The 22789-nt window shown below is 41.1% G+C and overlaps 1 protein-coding gene across 4 annotated transcripts in view; it reads left to right on the top strand.

Annotated features, from left to right (window-relative positions):
* COP1 (COP1 E3 ubiquitin ligase) overlaps positions 1-22789 on the top strand; it is a 225155-nt gene that overhangs the window by 172819 nt on the left and 29547 nt on the right. For 3 of the 4 annotated variants that reach the window (XM_075131476.1, XM_048860294.2, XM_075131477.1), the window contains exons 17-19: positions 6944-7068; positions 7893-8053; positions 15544-15828. In XM_075131476.1, the coding sequence (XP_074987577.1) occupies positions 6944-7068; positions 7893-8053; positions 15544-15813 (556 nt within the window). In that variant the 3' untranslated portion in view covers positions 15814-15828. Of the gene's footprint in view, positions 1-6943; positions 7069-7892; positions 8054-15543; positions 15829-22789 lie in introns of those variants that run through there. The other variant, XM_048860296.2, reaches the window with a different exon arrangement.

Raw genomic sequence — 22789 nt, 5'->3', positions numbered from 1 at the left:
ACGGAGGGAATCTAGACAGATCACTGTAAATCTGCTTCATTTGAGAGAGAGGGTAAACTACTTGATTTATTGGGAAGGAAAGTCCTCACTTCTACTAGCCTTCAGTTCAGAATATCCAGTCAACAAGCACTGATGGCCAGTTATGATCACCTGAACTATTCCTAGTTTGTGGCACTCATTGTCTAACTTCTGCAACAGGATAGAGCTCCATTCCAGGCTCTCATTGAGGAAGGCAAGTTGGTTGTCTTCAATCACAGTAGATGCAGCAGATGCATCTTCAAGAGCAATGGCTGTTGCCATTGTGATGTGACATGAATTGTGGTTTCATGCTTCAGAGTAGCCCAGGGAGGTCCAGAACACCATGGAGGGACCTGCCCTTTGATGAAACTCATCTTTTTAACCAAAAGACACAAGAGTCCTTGCACATTACAAAGGACTATAGGGCTGCCTTCTGCTCTCTGGGAATATATGCACCTGCCCCAAAGAGAATTCCACAGGCAGCCATACAAGCCAAGACTGGTGGATCAATAATTTTGCCTCCAGTGGCCTTATGAGCCACCCCATAAGAAGCAAAAGGGTTCAGAAGTCTCATTTTCCCACACATTCTGTGGCAATATCCTCCTCACTAACCTAGCCCCCATCTAAGTAATATTTTTGATGGGATTTGGAGTGCTGCAAACCAGTGATGTCACCACCTGCCGATTCCCACATACCCTTTGGAGCTCATCTAGCACTTTTCCCACAACTGGAGTACAATAACAATGGGCACATGTGAGAACTAATAGTTATCCATTCTGGCTATGCAATCAAATTTGCATCCCTGACCCCTCCAAAGTCCCTATCCTCACACCTTTTCAGGGGCTGTTCTCATGAGGAGATTCACAAACGAGGCAGAAGCCCTCTTACTGCAAGGAGCAATAGAGTGGGTACTTAATACCAAGGAAAGCGTTTTTACTCAACATACTTCCTCGTACCCAAAAAGAAGGGCAGCTGGAGACCCATCCTCAATCTCTGCATTCTTAACTTCTTTATTTGCAAACTGAAATTTTTCATAGTCATTGGCATTTATAATCCCATCCATGGAAAAAGACATGTTATTTATAACTCTCAATATGAAGGACTGGTACTTTCACATGGACATTGACCCCACACTCAGATGTTTTCTCAGATTCATGGTGGGCCCCAACCATTTTCGATAGAGTCCACCTCTTTGGCCTCACAACCATCCTCAGGGTCTTTACCAAGGTTATCTTACTAGTAGCAGCCAGTATCAAGCATTGTGGCTTCCCCTATCTTGACTGCCAGCTTCTCATTGCCAAGGTGCCTATGAGTTGTCTGAGTCAATGCTTCAATTCTTGTCCCCCCTAGGGGTCATTGTAAATTCAGAAAAGTCTGTCCTCACTCCAGTGCAGACTTCAGACTTGATCAGAGGGTCCCTCAATTCAGTCATGGCAATCTGCCAGTGGATTTATTCCAAGTGATGAATGACCTCATAGATGAGATCATGAGCAATTCTTGAACACTAATCAGAATTTCTCTACTTGGATGTATGGCTTCATGTACTTATGCCATGCCATTCACCAGATTCTACCTTCATTGTCTGCAAGCGTGTCTTCAAACCATGTACCCACCAAACGGTCCATGAGCACCATAGTAACTTGTTTCCACCAAAATAAAATCATCTCTATTGTGGTGGAAGAAGCCTCAGCGGGTATGCATGGGCATTCCCTTCCTTTCCTCCTCACCAGATAGGATGATCATTAAATGCCTCCCTTTTAGACTGCATGTTGTAGGGTGCTTGGACAGCCCGAGAAGCCAGGATGCACATTAACATTTTGGAATTATGGACTAAGAGGCTTGCAAAGCCTTTCTCCTATTCATTCAGGGTCACCCTATCCTCATAATGTCAAACAGTATAACAACTGTCCTTTTACATCAAAAAGCACAGAGTGAGAGCCATTCCTCTGTGTGCAGAAGTGGTCACTCTGTGCAACTGGTGCATCAACAATCAAATCACCCTGTCGGTAGCTTACCTTCCTGGGAATCAAATTGTGGTGGCTGACTCCCACTCATGGTTGATAGCAAAGTGTCTGCTGAGTGATTTTGCTCTATGGGAACATGTTCACCTCTCAATGAAGAGAAAGTGCAACATATATTCTTCCAGAGGAGCCCTAGCACATCATTCTCAGGCTGATGCTCTCCGTCTGTGGTCAGACCAACCATCTGAACTTTGTATTCCCTACCTTGCCATTCCTTGTCTTAAAGAAAATTAGTCAGTACAAGGTGTGTGTCCTCCTCGTCGTCCACAACTGACCCTACAGTTTTGGTCCCTGAGTATCCTACGCATGTTGTCTTGGTGATCAATCAACATTCAGTCTTTTCCAGTCTGCTGACGCAGGTGAAAGATGGAATCAAGCATCCCAGCCCTTCAGCACTCTGTCCCAAGGCCTGGATTTTGAATGGGCATCAAGAATGTTTATGCTGTCAAGCAGTGCAAACCATCCTTACTAATACAAGAAAAGAGTCCACTAGAAAATGCTACTTAGCCAAGATGAAGCATTTCTCTTTGTGGGCACAAAAAAAAAGTATATCCCCAAAAGCTGTGAGTATCCCCGCTTATTCTGGACTGTCATCTTTCCCTCAAAACAGCTAGTCTTTCTATTAACTCTTCCAGTCGCTTGATTCTCTGATAAAGAGACCTTGAGAGGTCATCTTGTCCAGTGCCCTGCACTCGTGGCAGGACTAAGTATTATCTAGACTATTCCTGACAGGTGTTTGTCTAACCTGCTCTTAAAAATCTCCAATGATGGAGATTCCACAACCACCCTGGGCAATTTATTCCAGTGCTTAACCACCCTGACAGTTAGGAAGTTTTTCTTAATGTCCAACCTAAAGCTCCTTTGCTGCAATTTTAGCCCACTGCTTCTTGTCCTATCCTCAGAGGTTAAGAAGAACAATTCTTCGCCCTCCTCCTTGTAAAAACCTTTTATGTACTTGAAAACTGTTATCACGTCCCCTCTGTCTTCTCTTTTCCAGACTAAATAAACCCAATTTTTTTCAATCTTCCCTCATGGGTCATGTTTTCTAGACCTGTAATCATTTCTGTTGTTCTTCTTTGGACTTTCTCCAATTTGTCCACATCTTTCTTGATATGTGGTGCCCACAATACTCCAGTTGAGGCCTAATTAGCGCAGAGTAGAGCGGAAGATTAACTTCTCGTGACTTGCTTACAACACTCCTGCTAATGTATCCCAGAAGGATGTTTCCTTTTTTTTGCAACAGCGTTACACTGTTGACTCACATTTAGCTTGGGTCCACTAAGACTCCCAGATCCCTTTCCACAATACTACTTTCTAGGCAGTAGTTTCCCATTTTGTATGTGTGCAACTGATTGTTCCTTCCTAAATGGAGTACTTTGCATTTGTTATTGTTGTTGAATTTCATCCTGTTTACTTCAGACCATTTCTCCAGTTTGTCCAGATCATTTTGAATTCTAATCCTATCCTCCAAAGCACTTGCAACCTCTCCCAGCTTGATATCGTCCATGAACTTTATAAGTATACTCTCTATACCATTATCTAACTCATTGATGAAGATGGCGAACAGAATTGGACCCAGAACAGATCTTTGCGGGACCCCACTCATTATGCCCTTCCAGCATGACTGTGAACCACTGATAACTGTTCTCTGGGAATGGTTTTCCAACCAGTTTTGTACCCACCTTATAGTAGCTCCATCTTTGCATTTCCCTAGTTTGAGAAGGTCATGCGAGACCATATCAAAAGCTTTACGAACGTCAAGATTTATGGTCCACCTGGCAGCAGTCAGTACATACCACCCACCTTCACATGGTTGCTCAGTTTTCGCTCACCCACTGACTACTAGAGTCTGAAAGGGTCTAATCAGAACCTTTCCACCAGTAAGGAAACCTTCTCCTCAATGGGACTTAACCCTTGTTCTTTCGGTGCTCACTGTGCCTCCCTTTGAACGACTAGCTGCATGTTCCGTATCTCTTCTATCGATGAATGTTGCGTTCCTGGTAGCCATCACCGCAGCTGTGAGGGGGTGCTCAGAGCACTGTTGGCAGATCCACCTTACACTATATTCCCTAGAGACACAATTTCATTGTGTTTACATTATAAGTTCACCCCCAAAGTAGTTTGAGTTTCGACTAAACCAGTCAATTCACTTTCCTGTTTTTTCCTGAACCAGAAGCATATGGCGAAGAGAGGAGACTTCATTCCCTTGAAATGTGACAGTCTTTAGCCTTTTACCTGCAAAGGGCATAGCCAATCAGAAAATCACCAAGACTTTTTATCGCCTTAGCCGAAAGAGTCTGAGGTCAAGCTATATCCTCTGAAGATCTCTAAATGGATCTCAGGTTGTATCTTACTCGATCAGCTGTCACATCTTCCTCCCCCTCAGGGGATGAGGGCTCCTTGTACAGGAGCACAAGCAATGTCAATGGCATCGCTTCAAGAAGTACCTTTACTTTACATTTGCAAAGCAACTTTGTAGAGTTCCATCTGCACATTTGTGAGACAGTTTTCTCCTCCATTGATGTGCCTTTTGGGACAGTGGTCTTTCAAATGGCTCTGTGACCTGCATCCTCCTACTTGAGTAGTGCTTGTCAGTCACTCACAGTGGAATACACATAGGGCCAGTTCTTGAGGGAGAAGAGAAAGTTACCTGACTGTAACTGAAGGTTCTTCTAGATGTGTGGTCCCTATCTGTATTCCACTACCTGCTCTTTTCCCCTCTGCTTCAGCTCATTCTTGGTTTCACCCTATAGAAGGAATTGGAGAGGCACTTTGTTCTGTTCTGTTCTTTTATCTCCTGGGTTGGAGGCATGAGAGGAGAGTGAAGGTGTGGACATGGACCAATGGACAATGCTTTCAAAAATTCTTCAGCTCCGGGCACATGGAGCACATGCCTATGCCCACAGTGGAATACAGGTAAGGGACACACACACCTCGAAGAACCTCCAGTTAGCATAGAGTAAGTAATTTTCTTTCTTCCTGAGTCCCAGTAACAAAAGATATAAATCAGAATGTTCACTCTGATTTCATGCTATTGTTACAAATGTCTAACAAATCAAACTGCACCTCTCTCCTCATCTGTTATAATTCTAACTATGTTTGAGGTCTGAGATAAGGTTTGCATGAGTTACATGCATGTTGCAGTATGTAGGGGTTTGGGGTATATTTTGGAGATAAAAATGATTGTTCCTGTGGGGGCAGGAATTGTGCCATTGGCGATATTCTATGGGTGTCGCAGAATATGGAAGATTTCCCCCTTGTTGTTTCCTGAATTGTAAGGGTTTGGGTGACTTGGGATGTGCCCTGAAACAATGTTAGCTGCTTTTAAACAGTTTTTGTCTATGGGAATATGTTGATTAGCATATGCATACTAGATTGGCATGTTACTCACTTGTGTTATGTTAAACACTTGCTATGAGAGTTTTTAGCGTTTATTAAACCTCTGTACTACACCATCATGGATTCTTCATATACCATTTATTGCAATAAAAAAATCTGAGTCAAGTATTTTGGTTTTTTTCTTATCCTGCTGCTTGGTGTTATCCCAAGTCCCAGTATTTCAGAACTCTGAGGGGGAGAGAGGAATTATGATACATTTTAGAAACTATCTAGATGTTTTATTCACAATGGAACAAATGTAATGTGTTAGGACCTACTGAGTCGAGAAGGGCAGTGGCCTTGTGCAACACTTTGAAATCTCCCTTTTCCAGAGGTATAAACCTTCCATTTCTAGTTCTGATGGGTTGTGAGATGCTGAAGGCTTGCAGTGTTAAAAGTAGTCTCAGTGGTGATAACTTAATGATCCGTGTGCAATTGAATCAGTCTAAGATATGTAGTAAATGAAACTATCACCGCTAATTTGTAGGAAATTTGTACAAGAAACTTTGGGGCAGGAACTGCACTTATACCTAGAACAATGGGGCCTGATCCTAGTCATGGGTTCTGGATGCAACCATACTATAAATATTTAATATTACTAAAAAAGCCTGAGGCATAATGAAGACAGGACAATACTGGGAGATCCAAAGAACTGTTAACTTGTTTTTCCCACTTCCTTGGAGAGTGATGGGATAGAGGAGCTTGATGTGGGGTAGTGTTTGTGGAGGACACAAGTGAGTCAATAAGAATTTGAATGAGGAGAGGCGTGGAAGCCTTTTGCAGTGGGCTTGGAAGGTCATTTTGTGTGTAGAGGGCAAAGAAAAAGAAGGCACGAAGGCTGGAATCAGTGGAAAAAGGGCTGTTGAGGCTGGTTTTATTTGTGGGTTAAAGGGAACCCGGTAAACAAGATCAGAGATGTTAACCCTGCCCAGAACCTGTGCAGGGGCTTGAGGGCAGACTGAGAAATAGGGGATACTGTGGAGGGATTTAAAAATAAGTGACATCTCATAAACAAGAGGTTAATTTTAGCTGCTGAGGTTTGGATGGACTAGAGGTGAGCGCCATACTCTCAGGGCACCTAGAGGAGGTCACAATATTCAAGGCGGGAGGTAAGTGCATGGACAAGTATGTTCACAAGCAGGGCAGAAAGGAAGAAACAGAGTGTGACTATATCGTAGAGGAAGAAACATCTAATAATGTCCTGGATGTGTGGGGATAAGAAATTTAAGATGGGTTCTGAGAATGAGTGAAGTGGAGGACAGTGGTATTGACAGCAGCAGTGGAGAAAGGAATAACCTTGTTGGGATACTTTTTTGTGCAGCCTAGTAACCCATTTGACAGGCTTTAATCTAATGTGATACTTTCACTAGTTCAGTTTGAGCAAGACATGAAATCAGGTAAAACCTCCTTGAGTTCATCAAGTATACTATATGAGAGTTGTAAGTATCACACTAAGGAATCACAATTCAAATCGGAGTCTCCTGCCTTATGACAGCATTCTGACGTTTCTATACTGATGATTGCAGGTCAACAGACAGTCAGCTGAAGCTATGGAATGTAGGGAAACCACACTGCCTGCGCTCTTTCAAGGGTCACATCAACGAGAAGAATTTTGTAGGCCTGGCGTCCAACGGAGACTACATTGCCTGTGGTGAGTAGAGCATCCACCCAAGAAATGTTTGCATGGCTCCTCAGAGCTTGCACTGCTTCTAATGAAAAGTATGCATAAAAATGAACTCAGTACTTGAGACATCTTAGAAAATACAGGATTATTCTTAGTCTCTGCCCTCAGCTTTGCCCTAGAGAACAGTATAAAAAGTAGTAGCCGTACGGCAGTGTGCACTTACTCCAGTTCTGCCCTACTTACGTGATTTGCTTTAACCACCAGACTTCCACTGAAATGTCCACAGGTAAGTCCACAGTCCCTACGTAGTTTCCATGAAAATGACATATGTCTTTTAAAAATAATAATAATTAAAATTTAAAAAACCCTCTATCAGTTGGATGTTGCACAGTGGTGGACTCGCCACTCTGGGATAGTTAAACCAATTATTGCTGGATTAGGAGTTGAAACAATTCCAACAATGGTGAAAAGATGTTGCTAAATGTTGCTGCTGTCTCCCATCTGAGTTCCACTGACATCTGTGCAATTTGCACATGGGGCCTTTAATTATGTTCCATGCCTTTTCAAGTCTCTGCCAAAGTTATGGAACAAGGTTAAAGTCTCACCAGAACAGTGTTGTAATTGTGTATTGATTCCCTTGTAATTATAACCTGGTAACCTGGACATCCACCCTGTAGTGATCCTGTACTCTAATTGCAGCAGCCAACAGTGATAGGCGGTAGAGGGAGCAATTAAACTTGCAGGAACTAGGCTGAAATAATTCTCTACTCTCACAGTAAAAGGTCTAAAAAGACTTGCTTATCAGGGGTCCATTTCTAGAACTTATTTTATTGATTTGCTTGTATTTACAGGAAGTGAAAATAACTCCCTCTACCTGTACTACAAGGGCCTCTCAAAGACACTTCTGACTTTCAAATTTGACACAGTAAAAAGCGTCCTGGACAAGGACCGGAAAGAGGATGACACAAATGAGTTTGTCAGTGCTGTGTGCTGGAGGGCACTGCCAGATGGGGTGAGTTTTCTGCTTATTTTTGCCAAGATTGCTGCTGGGTGAATGTCTTATGTTCATGTAAGATGGAGTCATTGAAGGTTTGGCTCCACTTTTGTTTTTTCCCAGTTATATTCCAAGGTATTTTGCAGGTCAGCCATAGAAAGTGCACATTTGCAGAGTAATTGAAAGGATTATATATATTTTAAAGGTACTGCAGTGTAATGGTTGTTAAAATTGGGAAATTCAAAAGGTTGTGGTAATCACAAAGAGTTTGTACATTTAAAATCTCAACCATAGTGATGCATTAATACAGTTTTTTGGCATTTAATTTCCTTGTTTCATTTTTATATGAATTTTGTATATGATCACATTCAAGTAAATTCACTATGCATATTTAAATGTGATCTTCTATATGGGATTTCACACTCTAATACATGCACTATGTGTAGATGATGAAATGCCTGAGATAAGGACCAGCTACATTATTTCCATTACTATTTCAATGAACTTTGTTCCAAATATACAGAGTGTATGCTCCTCTTGTAGTGCATGCACTGCACTTTCAGTGTTTTTTAATCTAAAGTTTATGACTGTATTGAAAAATATGCTGGTTTTGAGCTGGAGTGTTTAAAAAGAACTTTATAAAGTTACTTGTAAAAAAAAAAAAAAAAAAACCACTCTGTAAACTTACTCATGTGCATAAGTGTTTGCAGATAAGGTCCTTAATTGGCGGGTGGGGAATTCATTCTTGGGTATTTCAAATAGCTAAATGGAATTTTATTTAACTTGTGAAGAGAGCATTTGGACTGAGAGCAAACCTGAGAAATTGGAGCCTGAAAGGTAATATTTTTAGCAAGTTAACAACTGCTTATCTGTATTTACAGTATACTGGAAGTGTCCTCACAGTCATAAATAGCATGAGATTATTTCAAATAAATTGTCCTGAACCAAGCCCCCCCCAAACTAAAACTTTCTAGTGTTGGGGAGAATCTGGATCTGGATCTAAACTTTGTATCTCTAATTTTAAAGTCAAAGGAAAAAATGGGCTGTTTTAATTTTAAGAATACCAAATAGGGCTAATATTCTTTTGGATCATAAGCTAGGTTTTGAGGTGAGTTTGTTATGTAAATAAATGGATACGAAGTCTCAAGTGGACAATAGAAACTGTGTGACTTTCAACCCAGATCTCCATTGGTGAAAGCCTTGAAGTAACCCACTACATCCATAAGCTTCCCTTTCACCTTTCTTTTCTTTGCTGCAATATTTCCAGCGAGCCTGACCTCTGACTGCAGTGTACACCTTTGCTCAGACAGCAGGGATCAGTTGTGCCCTTTTGATTACTTCTCTTTACCTCTTCCTCTGATTCGCATTGCTCTCAATCTCTCCCACTTCTATTGTGTTTTTAGTCTGAGTGGCACTCTAAAGTAAGCAGCTGAAAAGCTGTTGAACAGAATTGTAGAGCGCTACTAGAGTATTCAACACAACTCGAATGCAAAATTTTATGTAACAAATGTATAATAAAGTAACAATGAAATCCGCTCAATAAAGGGTGCACTCAGCAATTATTACAATAGTGAGAGCTCACTGAGCTCTCTGGCATTCAGTCTGTCACCGTTCTTGAGAAGCCTGATTTTTGTCTGTCATTAGTTCCCACATGTCTCCCTGGGTTTTGTTTTAAATTACCTTTTTTTTTTCCTGTGGCAACCAAAGTACCACCTTCTGGTTTGGAAAGAGAGCCATGAAAAGCTGCATGTGGCTAGAGAGCCACAGGCTGAGTATTTCTGCTTCAGCATTTTACCTCTGAATGTAGTACCTCCCATGCTTCTCTACATACTGCACTTGCACTGTTTCATGAGTCAGTTAGCAATGTGATTTGCTTTTTGCCAGGAGGCCCTCGCGTCTCTCTTTTTATAGTACATCCAGCTAGCACTGAGCTAAGTGTTATTCCTTCTGAGTGTACCCACACATGCTTATTTTCAAACACAAGTCACTTGCCATGGTGCAGAGGATCTTGCTCAAACCTCACTAGCGCACTTGGCATGTTGGATTATTGTACCGCAGAGAGAGAGATTTGGAAGGCTAGTCTACATCCACAATGCCCCTTTCAAGGAAAATGTTTCCTTATTCTTCACTCCCTTACGTTTTCTTGCGGTGTCATGCTCTTTTCTAAGAAGACTTCGGACCTGCGTGAACACCCCTGGAAGATAACGTGTGTTTTAATGAATCATGGAATGTGCTTGGAAGAGGTGATGGTATTGTGGCAGTCTTCCTGGTATGGGAGTCAAGAAGTTCTATTCCTGGCTTTGCCACAGACTTTCTGTGATCTTGCGGAAGTCTCTTAGTCGCTCTGCTTCCGTATCCCTATCTATAAAACGTACTCTACCTACCTCACATGAGTGTTCAGGCTTAGCTTGCTTATATTTGTCAACTGCTTCTTCAAATGGAGGGCAGCATAGAAATAGTGTATTAGCTGTGCCTCAGGATTCCTCAACATAACCCAGAGTTGATTCAGTTTTCCTGTAGTGTTGCTGTGGACCATTCTCTAATTCAGTAGCCTTACCAACCGAGAAGGGAGGAACAAGTTTAAGTTTTGATGCTTTCCTCAAAGTATAAGTATCTGTAGCTACTTAAAGTGCAAAATCTGAGATCCAAGAAAAATAAAAACCCTTCAGATAGTTAAAACACCCAAGGAAGCTGCTGCTGCTTTACCTTGTCCTGTTAGACAGGGTTGGCAGCTCTAGTTCTGTGGTTCCAGGCATTCCTATCAAGTGCGTCTTCCAAGGTGACACCAACCTTCATGTCCTCCTTCAGCATCTCAAATCACTCGTGGTCTCTGTCCTGTAACTACTAGCTCTTGTACCCTTTTGCCAACATATCTTGCACCTTATTGCCTCAGCTGGCCCAGCCATCTCAATTGATAGCCCCTCAGCTTTTCTATGATGGGGGCTACCTGTATTGTTACTGATACTATTTCATGGTGTACCTTAGCCCTTGTCTTACCCAGCATCCACCTGAGCAATCTAATTTCTGCAGTGTGCATTTGTTCTCTTCCTCATTGGCCAGCATTCTAACCCATACATCACAGCTGGCCTAATTTGCTTGGCACATTTTTGTCTCCGAGAATTCCCATCAACTCCCTCCATTTGCACCAAGTGCTTTTCATGTGATTCCTAACATCTGCATCTGCTTTCCCATCAAATTCCCACTGAAACTAACAGAAATAAATTAATTTACACTTCCTTCTGACATAAGGGATTTGAGAGAAGATGGCAGGTGTGTACAGGGAAGGAATCCTTTGAATCTTCGTTGGAGCCCTGAGCTTTGTTCCCTCTTTCCATCCTCTTGAGATCCTCTGTCATAGCTATCATCTTTCCATCTGAAGAGGGCTGGACATGGTGTTTCTTCTGCATCTGTCAATACTAATCCATAATTGGCCAGACTGATTGAGACCGTTTCTCTCCCAAAAAGCTGAGCGCAGTGCTCCCTGCCAGAGCACTGCATCTGAGACACTAGAGTGGCCAGAATTTTGTACATTTTGGATCAGGCTAATTTTTTAAGCGATAATAGTTTTTGTATTAAACATACAGTAGTTAGTATACTAATACTTTGGTCTTCTATCATGCCTTTTGGAGATCTTAAACACTTTAGATAAATCAGTGAACTAATTCTCTGAGCACTTGTTTTGGTAAGTGTACTCACCTTTTAGAGATGAGTAAATTGAGGCACAGAGATTCTAATATACACATTTTCTAAAGTGGCTTTCAGTTGAAGTTGGTGGGAGCTGCTAATGCTCAGCAACTCTGAAAATTGGTAGGCCACCTAAAATTAGAAGCCAGTCAAGAAATTTTTACCCACAATGAGTCACACAGTAAGTTAATGGCAGAGTCAGGGATATGCTCCAGAACTTCTGACCCTGTCACCTGCCCTAAACACATACCTCTAACTTCTAAGCTGAGAGGTTTATAATGTACATGCCTGGCTCTGTCTCTCCTTAACAGAAGAAAAAAAATACTCCCTAACACACAGACAAGACAGCCCGCTTGATGTAAAACTTCGATTCTAGTATTGGGGTTGTTAATAAATTCTGCTGTTCTGTTAGCATAAACACCATAAGAAAACTAGTGGAAACACACACGGCTTTCTTACTAAGGGAAAGGAAATGAAGTATTAATTCTAGAACAGTGCTAGGCAAGCAGAAATGTCTGTCTTCTTTAAAATGCATGTATGTAGGGGAGAGTCAATTTAAGGTGTTTGTCTGCAACAGACAATTGGAATGTAGGTAGTACCCTGAGGAGAACCTCTTTTGTACGTGGTTTCTCCTTATTCTCCTGCATAATATTTCCACACCTCCTGAGAGGTAGACACCCTTCACTCTGACCTGGCTTGTTACGTTCAGAGTTAAAAGTGCACCCCATACATCTGCCACTCTATTACCTCTTAAATAACCCTCCTCCCTTCCATTGCAGTTGGTGTTTCTCAGAAGGGAGCTGTTGGGAGAGCAGGTTTAGCATTGGCTGCTCCCTGGACAGCAGAAAGGTGGTATTGCTGAACACAAAGCAATTTGATTATGTAGATTAAGCAGGGCTCAATCTATCATAATCGCTGTAAAGAAGCCATTTAATTTTGTGCCTGTTTGCATGAGTGTTCATTACTGCAGATAAGCAGGTTAGCTTGGGAACGACTTTCCAAGTAGAAATATCGGGGGTTTGATAAGCAGCAAGGAGATGCAGATAAGAGAAGAATATGCTAAGTAAATTAGCCTAAGCAAAGATTTGTATCTTTTTAAAGACAAAAAAGAAAGTATATTGACAATAGCATTTTTGTTTTAAATTAGGTCTTCCAGATCTCTTAACTGAAGGAACATTGGGACTATATACTGTAATTTGTTTAAGGGGCATCTGACATTTGAGTGGAATGCTTTTAATTGTGTATTCACTAGATGACAGAGAAGTGCAGCTTTGTAAAAACATCTTGAAGAGCTGAGATACAGGCTGGGCGAATAGAAAACTGGTCTGTGTGTTCCTGTCCAAGGGTTGTTCTTCAAATCAGTGTGAGTTTAGCAGTCTGGGAAGCTAATATCTAACCATCAATGAGAGGCACAGGAACTGACTTTTCAGGAGGTCTCCAGGCTCATTTAGATGCTGTTATATGACACAAGTGTCTCCATATCCATACACCCCTGCACCACTGCTGTATTATCTCTTGGGGGCTTCTGGTAAGATTGTAGTTTTCCTCTACAGAAGGTAAAACAGGTCACAAGTTTGTGTGCCAGGTCCTTTTACCCAAGTTGTTCTAGGCCACTTACAATGAAACGTTAGACAAATGACTTCCCACCAGCTACTTTGACTAAGACAGCAAACTTCCATGGACTCCTTACTCTGAATTTCAGGTTACCCTGTTCTAGTTTTTATAAACAACTCTTCAGAAAGGGTCATGTTGCACACCTTTTTGGATTGCTACTTCAGGAAACAAGCTTTCCTTTCTTTAGCTAAAATTACAACAGTTGACAATCCTATGTAGCATCTCAGACTTCAGTTCCCTAAGTGTGTCGTCAGTAATTAATTTTATTAATTACATGTTCTTTAAAAACATGTAATTATTCTACAGTAAATCTTCATTTACAAGTACCCTTATTTTCTGTTAACTCATGGAAAGTAGTTATTCATTTTGTTTCCCACAGAATGAATAAATATGGTACACATGAGCTAGCTAGTACACATGGGACTTCGATAATTTACGATCAGCAACTTGAATCCCTTTTGCTGGATTTAATCTAACCATTTCAGATAATTTCAGAAAGTGATTCATTGCCGTTCTTAGCTGTTAATTAATTTGGAAGAGTTATTGATATTAACATGAAACTTCCCGTGCTATTCCCAAATAACCAAACCTTACTCTAATCTAAAATAACCTGCCCTGATTTTAATTGTAGTTCTGTTAATCTGAAATCTTAGTTTCAGTTAAGATTTCCAAAAATGCAAAGGATTTTCTTTTTCACTCCACTTAGCTGTAGTCTGTTGCAAGAACTTGGGTTTAAACTAATCTCAAGACAGCTAGCAGCTTTGATTTACAAATTAAACCTGTATTTTTCATGCAGAATTCTCAAATGGAGTTGTTTAGATGGCAGTTGAAGCTTATCTAGAAAGTAATCTGAGATTTCTGTGTGAGAGGTACTCACAATACAATGCCAGAACTGTACTGTCTTTTCTGATCCCTCTGGCATCTCAATCAGAACCTGTCTCCAGGTGATCACTGACAGCTGTAGTATTTGCTGTCCCGTTCCAAGCATCTCTGTGAGGGCCTCTACCATTCCCCACTTTATCCAATTTTCTCTCCTATTCACAACTGTTGAGTCATTATCATAGGTTACACTTCTCACAAGTCTGCCTCCGCTTTATCCTGACATTGCTTCTTCACTGGTCAAACCTAATCAAGCACTCTGATCTTTTGTTGCACTGCGTTCTAGATCTTCACTCCCAGGGTGCCTTGCATCTCCTTCATACAGCCACAAGAGGGCTGGTGTTTGGCTCCCTCTTCACTCTTCTGGTTGAAATACATAATTAACAGTTTTTCAAGGTTGTGGCAATCTGAGAATCCTTTCCCAGAAAAATGAGGTACGTTTGAATGTGCTCAGAGTCCCTCTGCCTTTACCTAGAATTTCGTCAAATGCTGTTTGCCTGCTTTGGAGTTTAGACCTCCTGAGAAGCTGACCTGCCAACATGATGGCTCCCAGATCTTCTCTGCTGCACTCTTTTCTCTCTGGCTGCACCAAATTCTTTCTAGTTGTATTTAAAAGCCCAACAATTTTTCATCCTTTCACTCAAGCAGTTTCCTCTACTTGTTGCTTAGCACCTTGCAGCAAGATATTGTTACTGCATTTTATTTCATTCCTTTCTATTTTCCTCAAGCCTCTTAAAGGAGCTATGCAAGTCTTGTCAATCTCATTTTCTTAAACAGAGAATGTTAAATCTTTATTATTTAAATCTAACCCAGAGCATCATAAAATACACTTGAGACTTGCTTGGCTTGTAAAGTTCCTAGGTTGGAAATGCAATAGTATGTGTAACATTTCCTTCCACATGCCTGTTGCTGAAAGGGTCTAATTTTGTGCATAAAGTAATTCCATGAGGCATGTTCTTGTCTTCAGGGAAACTCAGTGAGGTGTGTGTATTTGTATATAATGCATGTTAAATTTGTACAGTGCAAATATCTTTCTAGAGATATTCTATCTTGGATTCTGCTTGTTACATGAAAAGAGAATTAAGCAAAGAAAATACCCAGCTGAATGTAGCAACTCTTTACTCATCATTACCGCCCTAGGAGTCCAACTGTTGAGAGCTACATGAGAAAATTATACTCTATTATTAGTGGCTCACTAGCTATCTTGACATTTCAGTGTTTGACACCTCAGTCCTTATGCAAATTACAGGATTTAGAAGAATTTTATTTTTCATCCCTTTTATGAAAAAAAATCTCCAGTATTTTTTCATTTATTCTCTCCCCGGGCCCAGGAACCTGTTGAGGTTTCTCCTGTAAAGGTGGTACTTGCTGACATGAGTGGGTCTCAGAACTACCACAAATTCCCCGTCCATTGCTATTCGGTGTATGCAGGGGTAAGTCACATCAGGAGACTGTCCATTTCAGTCTTTCCTTTTCCTCTGGGGCTAACCATTTTACTACTAAAATTGACACCTCTTCCCCATCTTCAGTGCAATTGGAGAAACTGTATTGCAGCATTTGTGTTGCTGTTCCAAGTTTCTGGCTGGTTTGAGGACCGCTAGTTGATGCAATAATGCATCATTTTTAATCCTTCCTTTCCTAGATTCAGATTAACTGTTCGTATACTCCTGTGTCAATTGATTGATCAGACTGATGCTATTGTTCAGCACTAAAGGCCTATTCTTCCCCACTGCCTCCATTACAGTGCTTTGAAATCACTCTAACTTGGATTTGAGAATAGTCTTATCAAAGGAATGGGTCCTGGTTTTTCCTCTTGGGTTCCAAGTCTAGTTTCACAAACTTAATCTAAAGTCTTTTTTCCCCTCTTCAAAAAAGAAGAGGGCAGGGGGTAGTTTTAAGCTTGACCATTATAAATTGCCTAGGGGTCTTTTGTGAGTTTAAAGGAGATGTCAAAGTTGAAGTGGTTTTTTTGAACTGAGGCAGCATTTACACCAGCAAACTACTTTGCTGTAATTCATCACCAGTGCATGTCCAGTAATGCTAACCATTAGGTAGGCCAGAGGCATTTTTATCAGTCATCTGTTTTTCAGTCATTTAGTGAATGGCATAGTGGTAGAAGTGTGAGAACTGTTGACATTACCTTTTCAGCCATTGAGCCCACTGGTAGAGTTGCGGTGAGTGTGGATTATATTTCACTGCTAATGTAACCCGGGTCTTAGTATTCCTGTTATTTCCTGATCTTGAGACATGCGAACTTGCACAGCAAGAATCACATTGTTACAGTATTCATTGTGAATGGGGACACACAGAAATCCCTCTTCAGTTCTTATTAAATTTGAGAGTAGAAGTTTCTCTTCTGCTGGATCTCTGGTATTTTAATAAGTAGCAATTAATTATTAAACAAAGAATGTGGTTAAAGCACGGTCTCTTTTGTGGTTTAACTATTATAAAATAAAAGTTTGAATTTCCTGACTTTTGTAGTTTAATTCTGAGATGAGACAAACTCTGTCCTTAATTCCCCATTGTACCATTGTATTACAAGATATAATATACCACTTTAGTTTGTGTAGTCTTTCACATAAAATATGTTCCAAACTATTTTTATTAATATCAGATACTTATTTTACAGTAGCATCCAGGGCCAGAGTCAAGCTCAGAGCCATCTTGTGTTAGGCACTGTACACAGCTTGAAGCGTGCACAGTCTCAACCCCAAAGAGTTTACAAATGTTAGTTTAAAGACAGTTGTCAATTCCACCGCTTTCCCAGGAGAATTTCCACGGGACCCCCTGATCCCAGAGGGTTGATATATACACCCTTATAGATCTTAATTATTTAATTAGTACCTTAATTATAAAGGCATCATGAGGTTTGGGTTTCAAGTAAACATCCAGAAGTTCTGATACCTTTTGGAACCTTTGGAGGCTCTTTTCCCTCCGTGCCCTAGGTTTCCCCCCAATCGTTTGCCTTTATGTGGGTGGAGAGATTTGTTACTCTCCCCCCCCCAGCAACCTTCAGGCAACATCCTCCCATACTCTGTATGCAAGGAGCCCACAGGTTTTCCTCATGGAAATGGAGTATGTTTGATGTCTCCTCATTCCTTATGTCATCTCTACCTATGATGTGGTCCCCCTTTCTGCATCACCATCTCTGTTCTTCTCAGCCCTGATCTGGAGAGTCTAGAGTGGAATGGAGATCTGCCCCCTCCAGAACAATGCATCTCTGCAGGTGCCAGCCAGGATGTGTGGGCACTCTGCCTGCTCTCCTTGTATCTGCTCCCTGGGTCTTATGCTCCAGAAAAGGGCAAACTCATGGTCAAGGCTAGGTGAGCAGGCTCTAGCCTTCTGCCGCCTTCTTGTATCACTCACTTTTTTTTTTTTTTTTTTTTTTAAGTAACTGAGCCCATGGCTCTGGTTGGGACTGAGTGCCCCTTGGCTAATGCTTAAAATTTCTGGGAAGTCCTGGCCAACCTCTGGAGATTTGGAAAATATAGTTACGCCATGTTTTATTAAAGGCAGACAAAGAAATTGTCATAAACCAGGGAGAAAATGTCATCTTCCTGAGATTTGCAAAAAGATGGAAAGTCAAGTGAAGCAGATAAAAGGGGGTAGTTCAAGAAGATTATAGGAGCTACAGAGGAAAAGACTGTTGTCTCCACACAAGCTTTCAGGGTTGGTACAGAAGGCTGATGGTGGATAAGCAAGCGTGGGATGAAATGACACAGTCCCTGGGACAGACTGAAATAAGTCCAAGAAGGGTTTTAAAAATGAGGTCAGTTTTGGACTGTGATCTGAACTGACTGGGGAATGAATACCCTGGAAGTGTAATGGCCCTGAAACTTTATTTATTTATTGCAAGAATTTGAATTAACTGGTAAATGTGTGTTTTCCCTTCAGGTACCAGGCAAAAATGTTAGTTCCTAATTAAATTTCTGGCAACCTCTAAAGCCATTAGCAGGAAGTGAGTAGTTCATCCCACCCCTGACCTTATCTGGGGCAGGCCTTTTTAATTTTGAGCTGCAGTTTTGATGCCAATTAACACAAACTACTGGAACACTGGTTTCTTGCAATCACAGCTTAGACTCCATAAATCAGCAACACTTAGCAATTAAACTCTTATTTAAAATAAAATCTTTGGAATGAATTAGTCAATGCGTACCCAATATGTCTGTAATTCTTTACCTCGAAGTTGCAATGTATTTTTTTCTCCAAAAGCAATTGGTGTTGGTCTATTGCCAACGCTGAGGGTTTCTTAAAAGCCCATTCTTGAGGAGTAACAATGCATACCATGCTTTAGCCTGGTTCTCCTTCTGTTAGTGCAAGACAGCTACTATTGTAAGCTTTAAAACAAAAATATCTTAGAACAATTTATACCTAACTCTTGGAAATTAGCTGGTGAGAATTTTTCATGACAACATTTCAGAATAAATGGAAATAGAGGAATATTCTTTGTAGAGGAATTAATAGCAGTTTAAGTTGGTGGCTCTTTGAATCTGATGAGGGGTTTCAACACTGGAAGTAGTCCTGGCAGAGATGCGTTAGTGGGCACAGTCCACTAATACATCTCTGCCAAGACTAAGATACAGATTGAGGCCCACAGGATATTTCATATGGTTCTACAGTTTTATTTCATGAATTTTGCCCATATATATGCACAAGTATGTGTGAAATCCGTATGTTTAAATAGGAGGTGTTATAGGCTCTTCTAAACAGAGGAGACTCTTCTAAAGTATGTGTTTTGAGTGGGATTTTTCAAAAGCACTCATCATTGAAATAACTCTGTTCCTATTGAAGTCAATAATAACGTTCCCTTTGACTTCACTGGGAGCAGAATTAGGCCCACACTGAAGATTTTTGAAAACCCCACTCTGAGTATACTACAGCCTCTTGTTCGAACATTATTTTATAGACCTATTCCCTTCCTTCCTTCCTTTTAACAGGTAATATTGCCAATGCTACAGCAACGGTAGCTGCATTATATGAAATTAACTTCTGCAGTTTTATAAAGCTAGTGCTTGTTCAGATTGTATATATTTACCTTTTGCAAGTGACACAAGATCACAGATGTTTAACATTCTATAGTGTTCAAATGAGGTGGAAAAATAAAACTAAATTTTTTTCCTTCCAGCATTCAATTTTAAGATTTGATCAGACAGTTTCACCTCTGAGTGAAATGGAAGCACTGATGCAGAACTAGTCACGCGCCTAACTTTATGACAACAAAAGCTTTTGTTTATGTAGGCTTCTATACTGTACCCATCATTTTAGTATCAGAGCTCCTGTACTATAGATTTCACACCCTGTCTGCAACTATGGTCTGGATCAAAATGGATTAGAACCTAATAGCTTCAGGTCAGTCTAATGTCAATCAAGTTGCCCAGCCTTAAGCAATAATAGAACTTTGATGCTAAGCCGCATATTAAAAGAGTGCACTCAGGCAGATCTGATGAACAGTTCACTTTTCTTAGACTTGTGTCCTTTATTTTACATTTTTTGAAGAGGAGTTGCTCGTTCCTCGTTGGGGTTTACCTTGACCTGCTGCTGATTATTGTTGTTCCTACTGCCCTCCGTGTGCTAAGAGTAAAAGATGGACCTTGCTTTGGAGGGCACAGTGGGTCTTAATTGAAGTACCTGTACAGAACAAGCCATTTAGTCAAACAGAATAAATCTGGAGGTAGAATTTCATTAATAGCTGCTTTGAGGAATGGTTTACAAATACCCAGCATAGCATGGAGTCATTTTAAAAATAAATCTGAACCAAACCAAATTATATTTCATAAAACAATGGATCCCTATTAAACACAGCTAAACGTTACCCACCACATCAGGGTTGTTGCAGCTAAACAGGATTGTGCAGCACTCTTTCAAGATGTTTTGATTCTACAATTTGAAATAGGATTTTTTTTATACAGCAAATAATGCTCAAGCTACTTTAGTCTTTTGTATTTTATTGCATACCATAATCACTTTATCCCAAACTCTTGCTCTGGATTGCCGAACCTGGAATGAAGCAAACAATTTACTGCATTGCCAGGGGTTTAGTGTGCTAAGGTTTTTTAAATTCACTTCAGTGTGTCTGAAGTGAATATTAAGTTAAAGGGACAAATATAGTCGACACAGTCTGGGGAGCTGGCGGGGAAGACAATGGCATTTTTTCCCACTTACTCATAATAATGAGATATACTGCAAGGAAGATAAGAGAACGATATTGGGAGGAAGGATTGGGTCAGATCCATAGAAATTCCTTTGGCCAGCAATCTGCGAAGAGCATGTAAATACAATTCAGAGGAAGGAAGTGATTGCATCCCTCCCGAATGTCACCATAGACAGAAGCTTAGCATTGTTCTCCAAACTGCTAAATGTGAGTCTGGCATAGATTTTCCACAGCTCCTAGGTTGGTGAGCTTGATTGTCTGCGGCCAGGCTGCCTGATGCTGCTGAAAAAGACTTGCTGTGCAGCAGTCTGCTCTGGCTGAATTAGAGATCTCCTCATGTCCACTGAACAGTGGAAACTGATACAGTTTATGAAGAGTGTACTCGTGGAAAGTGTTACATCGCTTCTGAATAAAAAAAATCTTTCATTTAGAATTGAAAGTGAATAGTGCTTCCATTTCTATACAGTGTTTCAGAACTTGTATGTTGATTTGAGCATACGAAGAGACAAGTCAATTTGCACAAGCCGTGGTAAAAACAGGAAAGAGATGAGCTGAAAGTAAAATCAGCATATTCATATTCAAAGGGGCTTAGATTCATTTTGCAGTGTCCTTGTTGTTTTCACTAGTGCAAAATTTGGTTACTGTACAGGAAATTATTGCCTCACATCTGAGTATACATTACAAAACAAGTACTCTGAATTCTGTTGGAAGACCTGTGAAAATTTGAGGTAACACACAGGTCAGCACTTGCTAACAACCTGTTACAAAACTAACAAATGTTTTACAAGCAACTATGCACAGGTTGAAGTGGATACTTTGTCTCTTAGGCCTTGTCTACACTACAAGGGTAAGTCGACCTAAGTTATGTAACTCCAGTTACGTGAATAACGTAGCTGGCGTCGATTTAGCATAGGTCGACTTACTGTGGGGTCGACGGGAGACACTCTCCCATCGACTTACCTCACACTTCTTGTTCCGGTGGAGTACTGGAGTCGATGGGAGAGCAGTCTATGGTCAATTTAGCATAAATCGACCCCCAGTGCATTGATTGCCACAGCGTCAATCCCCGGTAAGTGTAGACAGCCCTTCGACTTTTCCCTTATGCCTGTCAATTAATCCATAGCACGCAGTTAACCAATGTACAGCTGTCCACGTTATGTTGGCTTTGCTGATGCTTGCTAATTTATAAGTGATTGTAAAACTAAAATATGCCTATAAATTTTTTTGTCGTGCTTTTACCTTTTAGGGTGAATGCACAATTGTGGTTAGAGATGCATAGTTCATTGGCGAGCTGTAAAAGCTTCCTCTCAGATATTGTTTCAGCCATAGACTTCAGTACTAACCTGCATCACTTTTGCCATTCTGATCCTGAGCCCAAAGCAGCTCAGTCTGACCAACAGAAGACTTTACTATTCCAGTAGCAGGCCTCTCCCAAGAGATAGTGGCCATGTCTCTACTACAGACGTAAGTTGACATCCAGCTGCCACAGTAATTAAGTTGGCTGTGTCCATGTCCTTGTGTCATGCTCCTTGTGTCAGTGGAGCGTGTCCTCACTAGTAGTGCTTGCATCGATGCAGAGAGCAGTGAGGTTTTGGGAAGGGCTTGCAGTGCTTCATAGGGCTAAAACATTCTCGCAGGAGTGACTGGGAACATGGCTTCAACATCCCATGATGCAGTTTTCTCCCTCCCCTGATTTCATCTGCAATCCATATTTCATGCCTTTTTTTAAAAAAAGCAGGCATAGCTGTGCATATGGCATCTGCAGAGACGCATGGACCCTGCTCAGCTGTGTACAATTGTGGCAAGTGTCGCAAACAGCACATGCCTTACCCTGCAGTATTTCCAGAGATGTGAGAGGAACCGCCGCATCCTTCAAGTAGCCCTGCTGGAGTGAAACAATTCCCAGTTGCTTCTGGCAGTCGTGCAGCAGCTTAACACCATGGAGTACTGGTTCTGGTCCTGAGAAACAAGCACTCACTAGTGGGATCACATCGTTATGCAGTTATGGAATGATGATCAGTGATTGCAGAAATTTTGTATGTGCAAGGCCACTTTTCAGGAACTGTGTATGGAGCTCTCCCCAGCCCTGCTGCTCAGCAACACTAAAATGAGACCTGCTTTGACAGCAGAGAAACGAGTGGCAAATTCTGTGTGGAAGCTTGCAGTGCCAGACTGCTATCAGTCAGTGGGCAATCAATTTGGAATTGGTAAATCCACTGTGGGGGGTTGCTGTGCTCCAGGTATGCAGAGCTATTAATATCCTTCTGCTAAGAAGGATAGTGACTCTGGGCAATGTGCAGGATATAGTGGATGGTTTTGCCACAATGGGGTTCCCTAATTATGGTGGGTCAATGGAGGCATGCATTTCCCTATCTTGGCACCAGACCATATTTCCAAAAAGTACCTAAACAGAAAGGGATACTTTT

Source organism: Caretta caretta, chromosome 8, assembly GCF_965140235.1.
Source record: "Caretta caretta isolate rCarCar2 chromosome 8, rCarCar1.hap1, whole genome shotgun sequence".
Classification (NCBI taxonomy): domain Eukaryota; kingdom Metazoa; phylum Chordata; order Testudines; family Cheloniidae; genus Caretta; species Caretta caretta.
The sequence above is the reverse complement of the archived record's forward strand: the minus strand, read 5'-3'. Positions and strand labels throughout refer to the sequence as shown.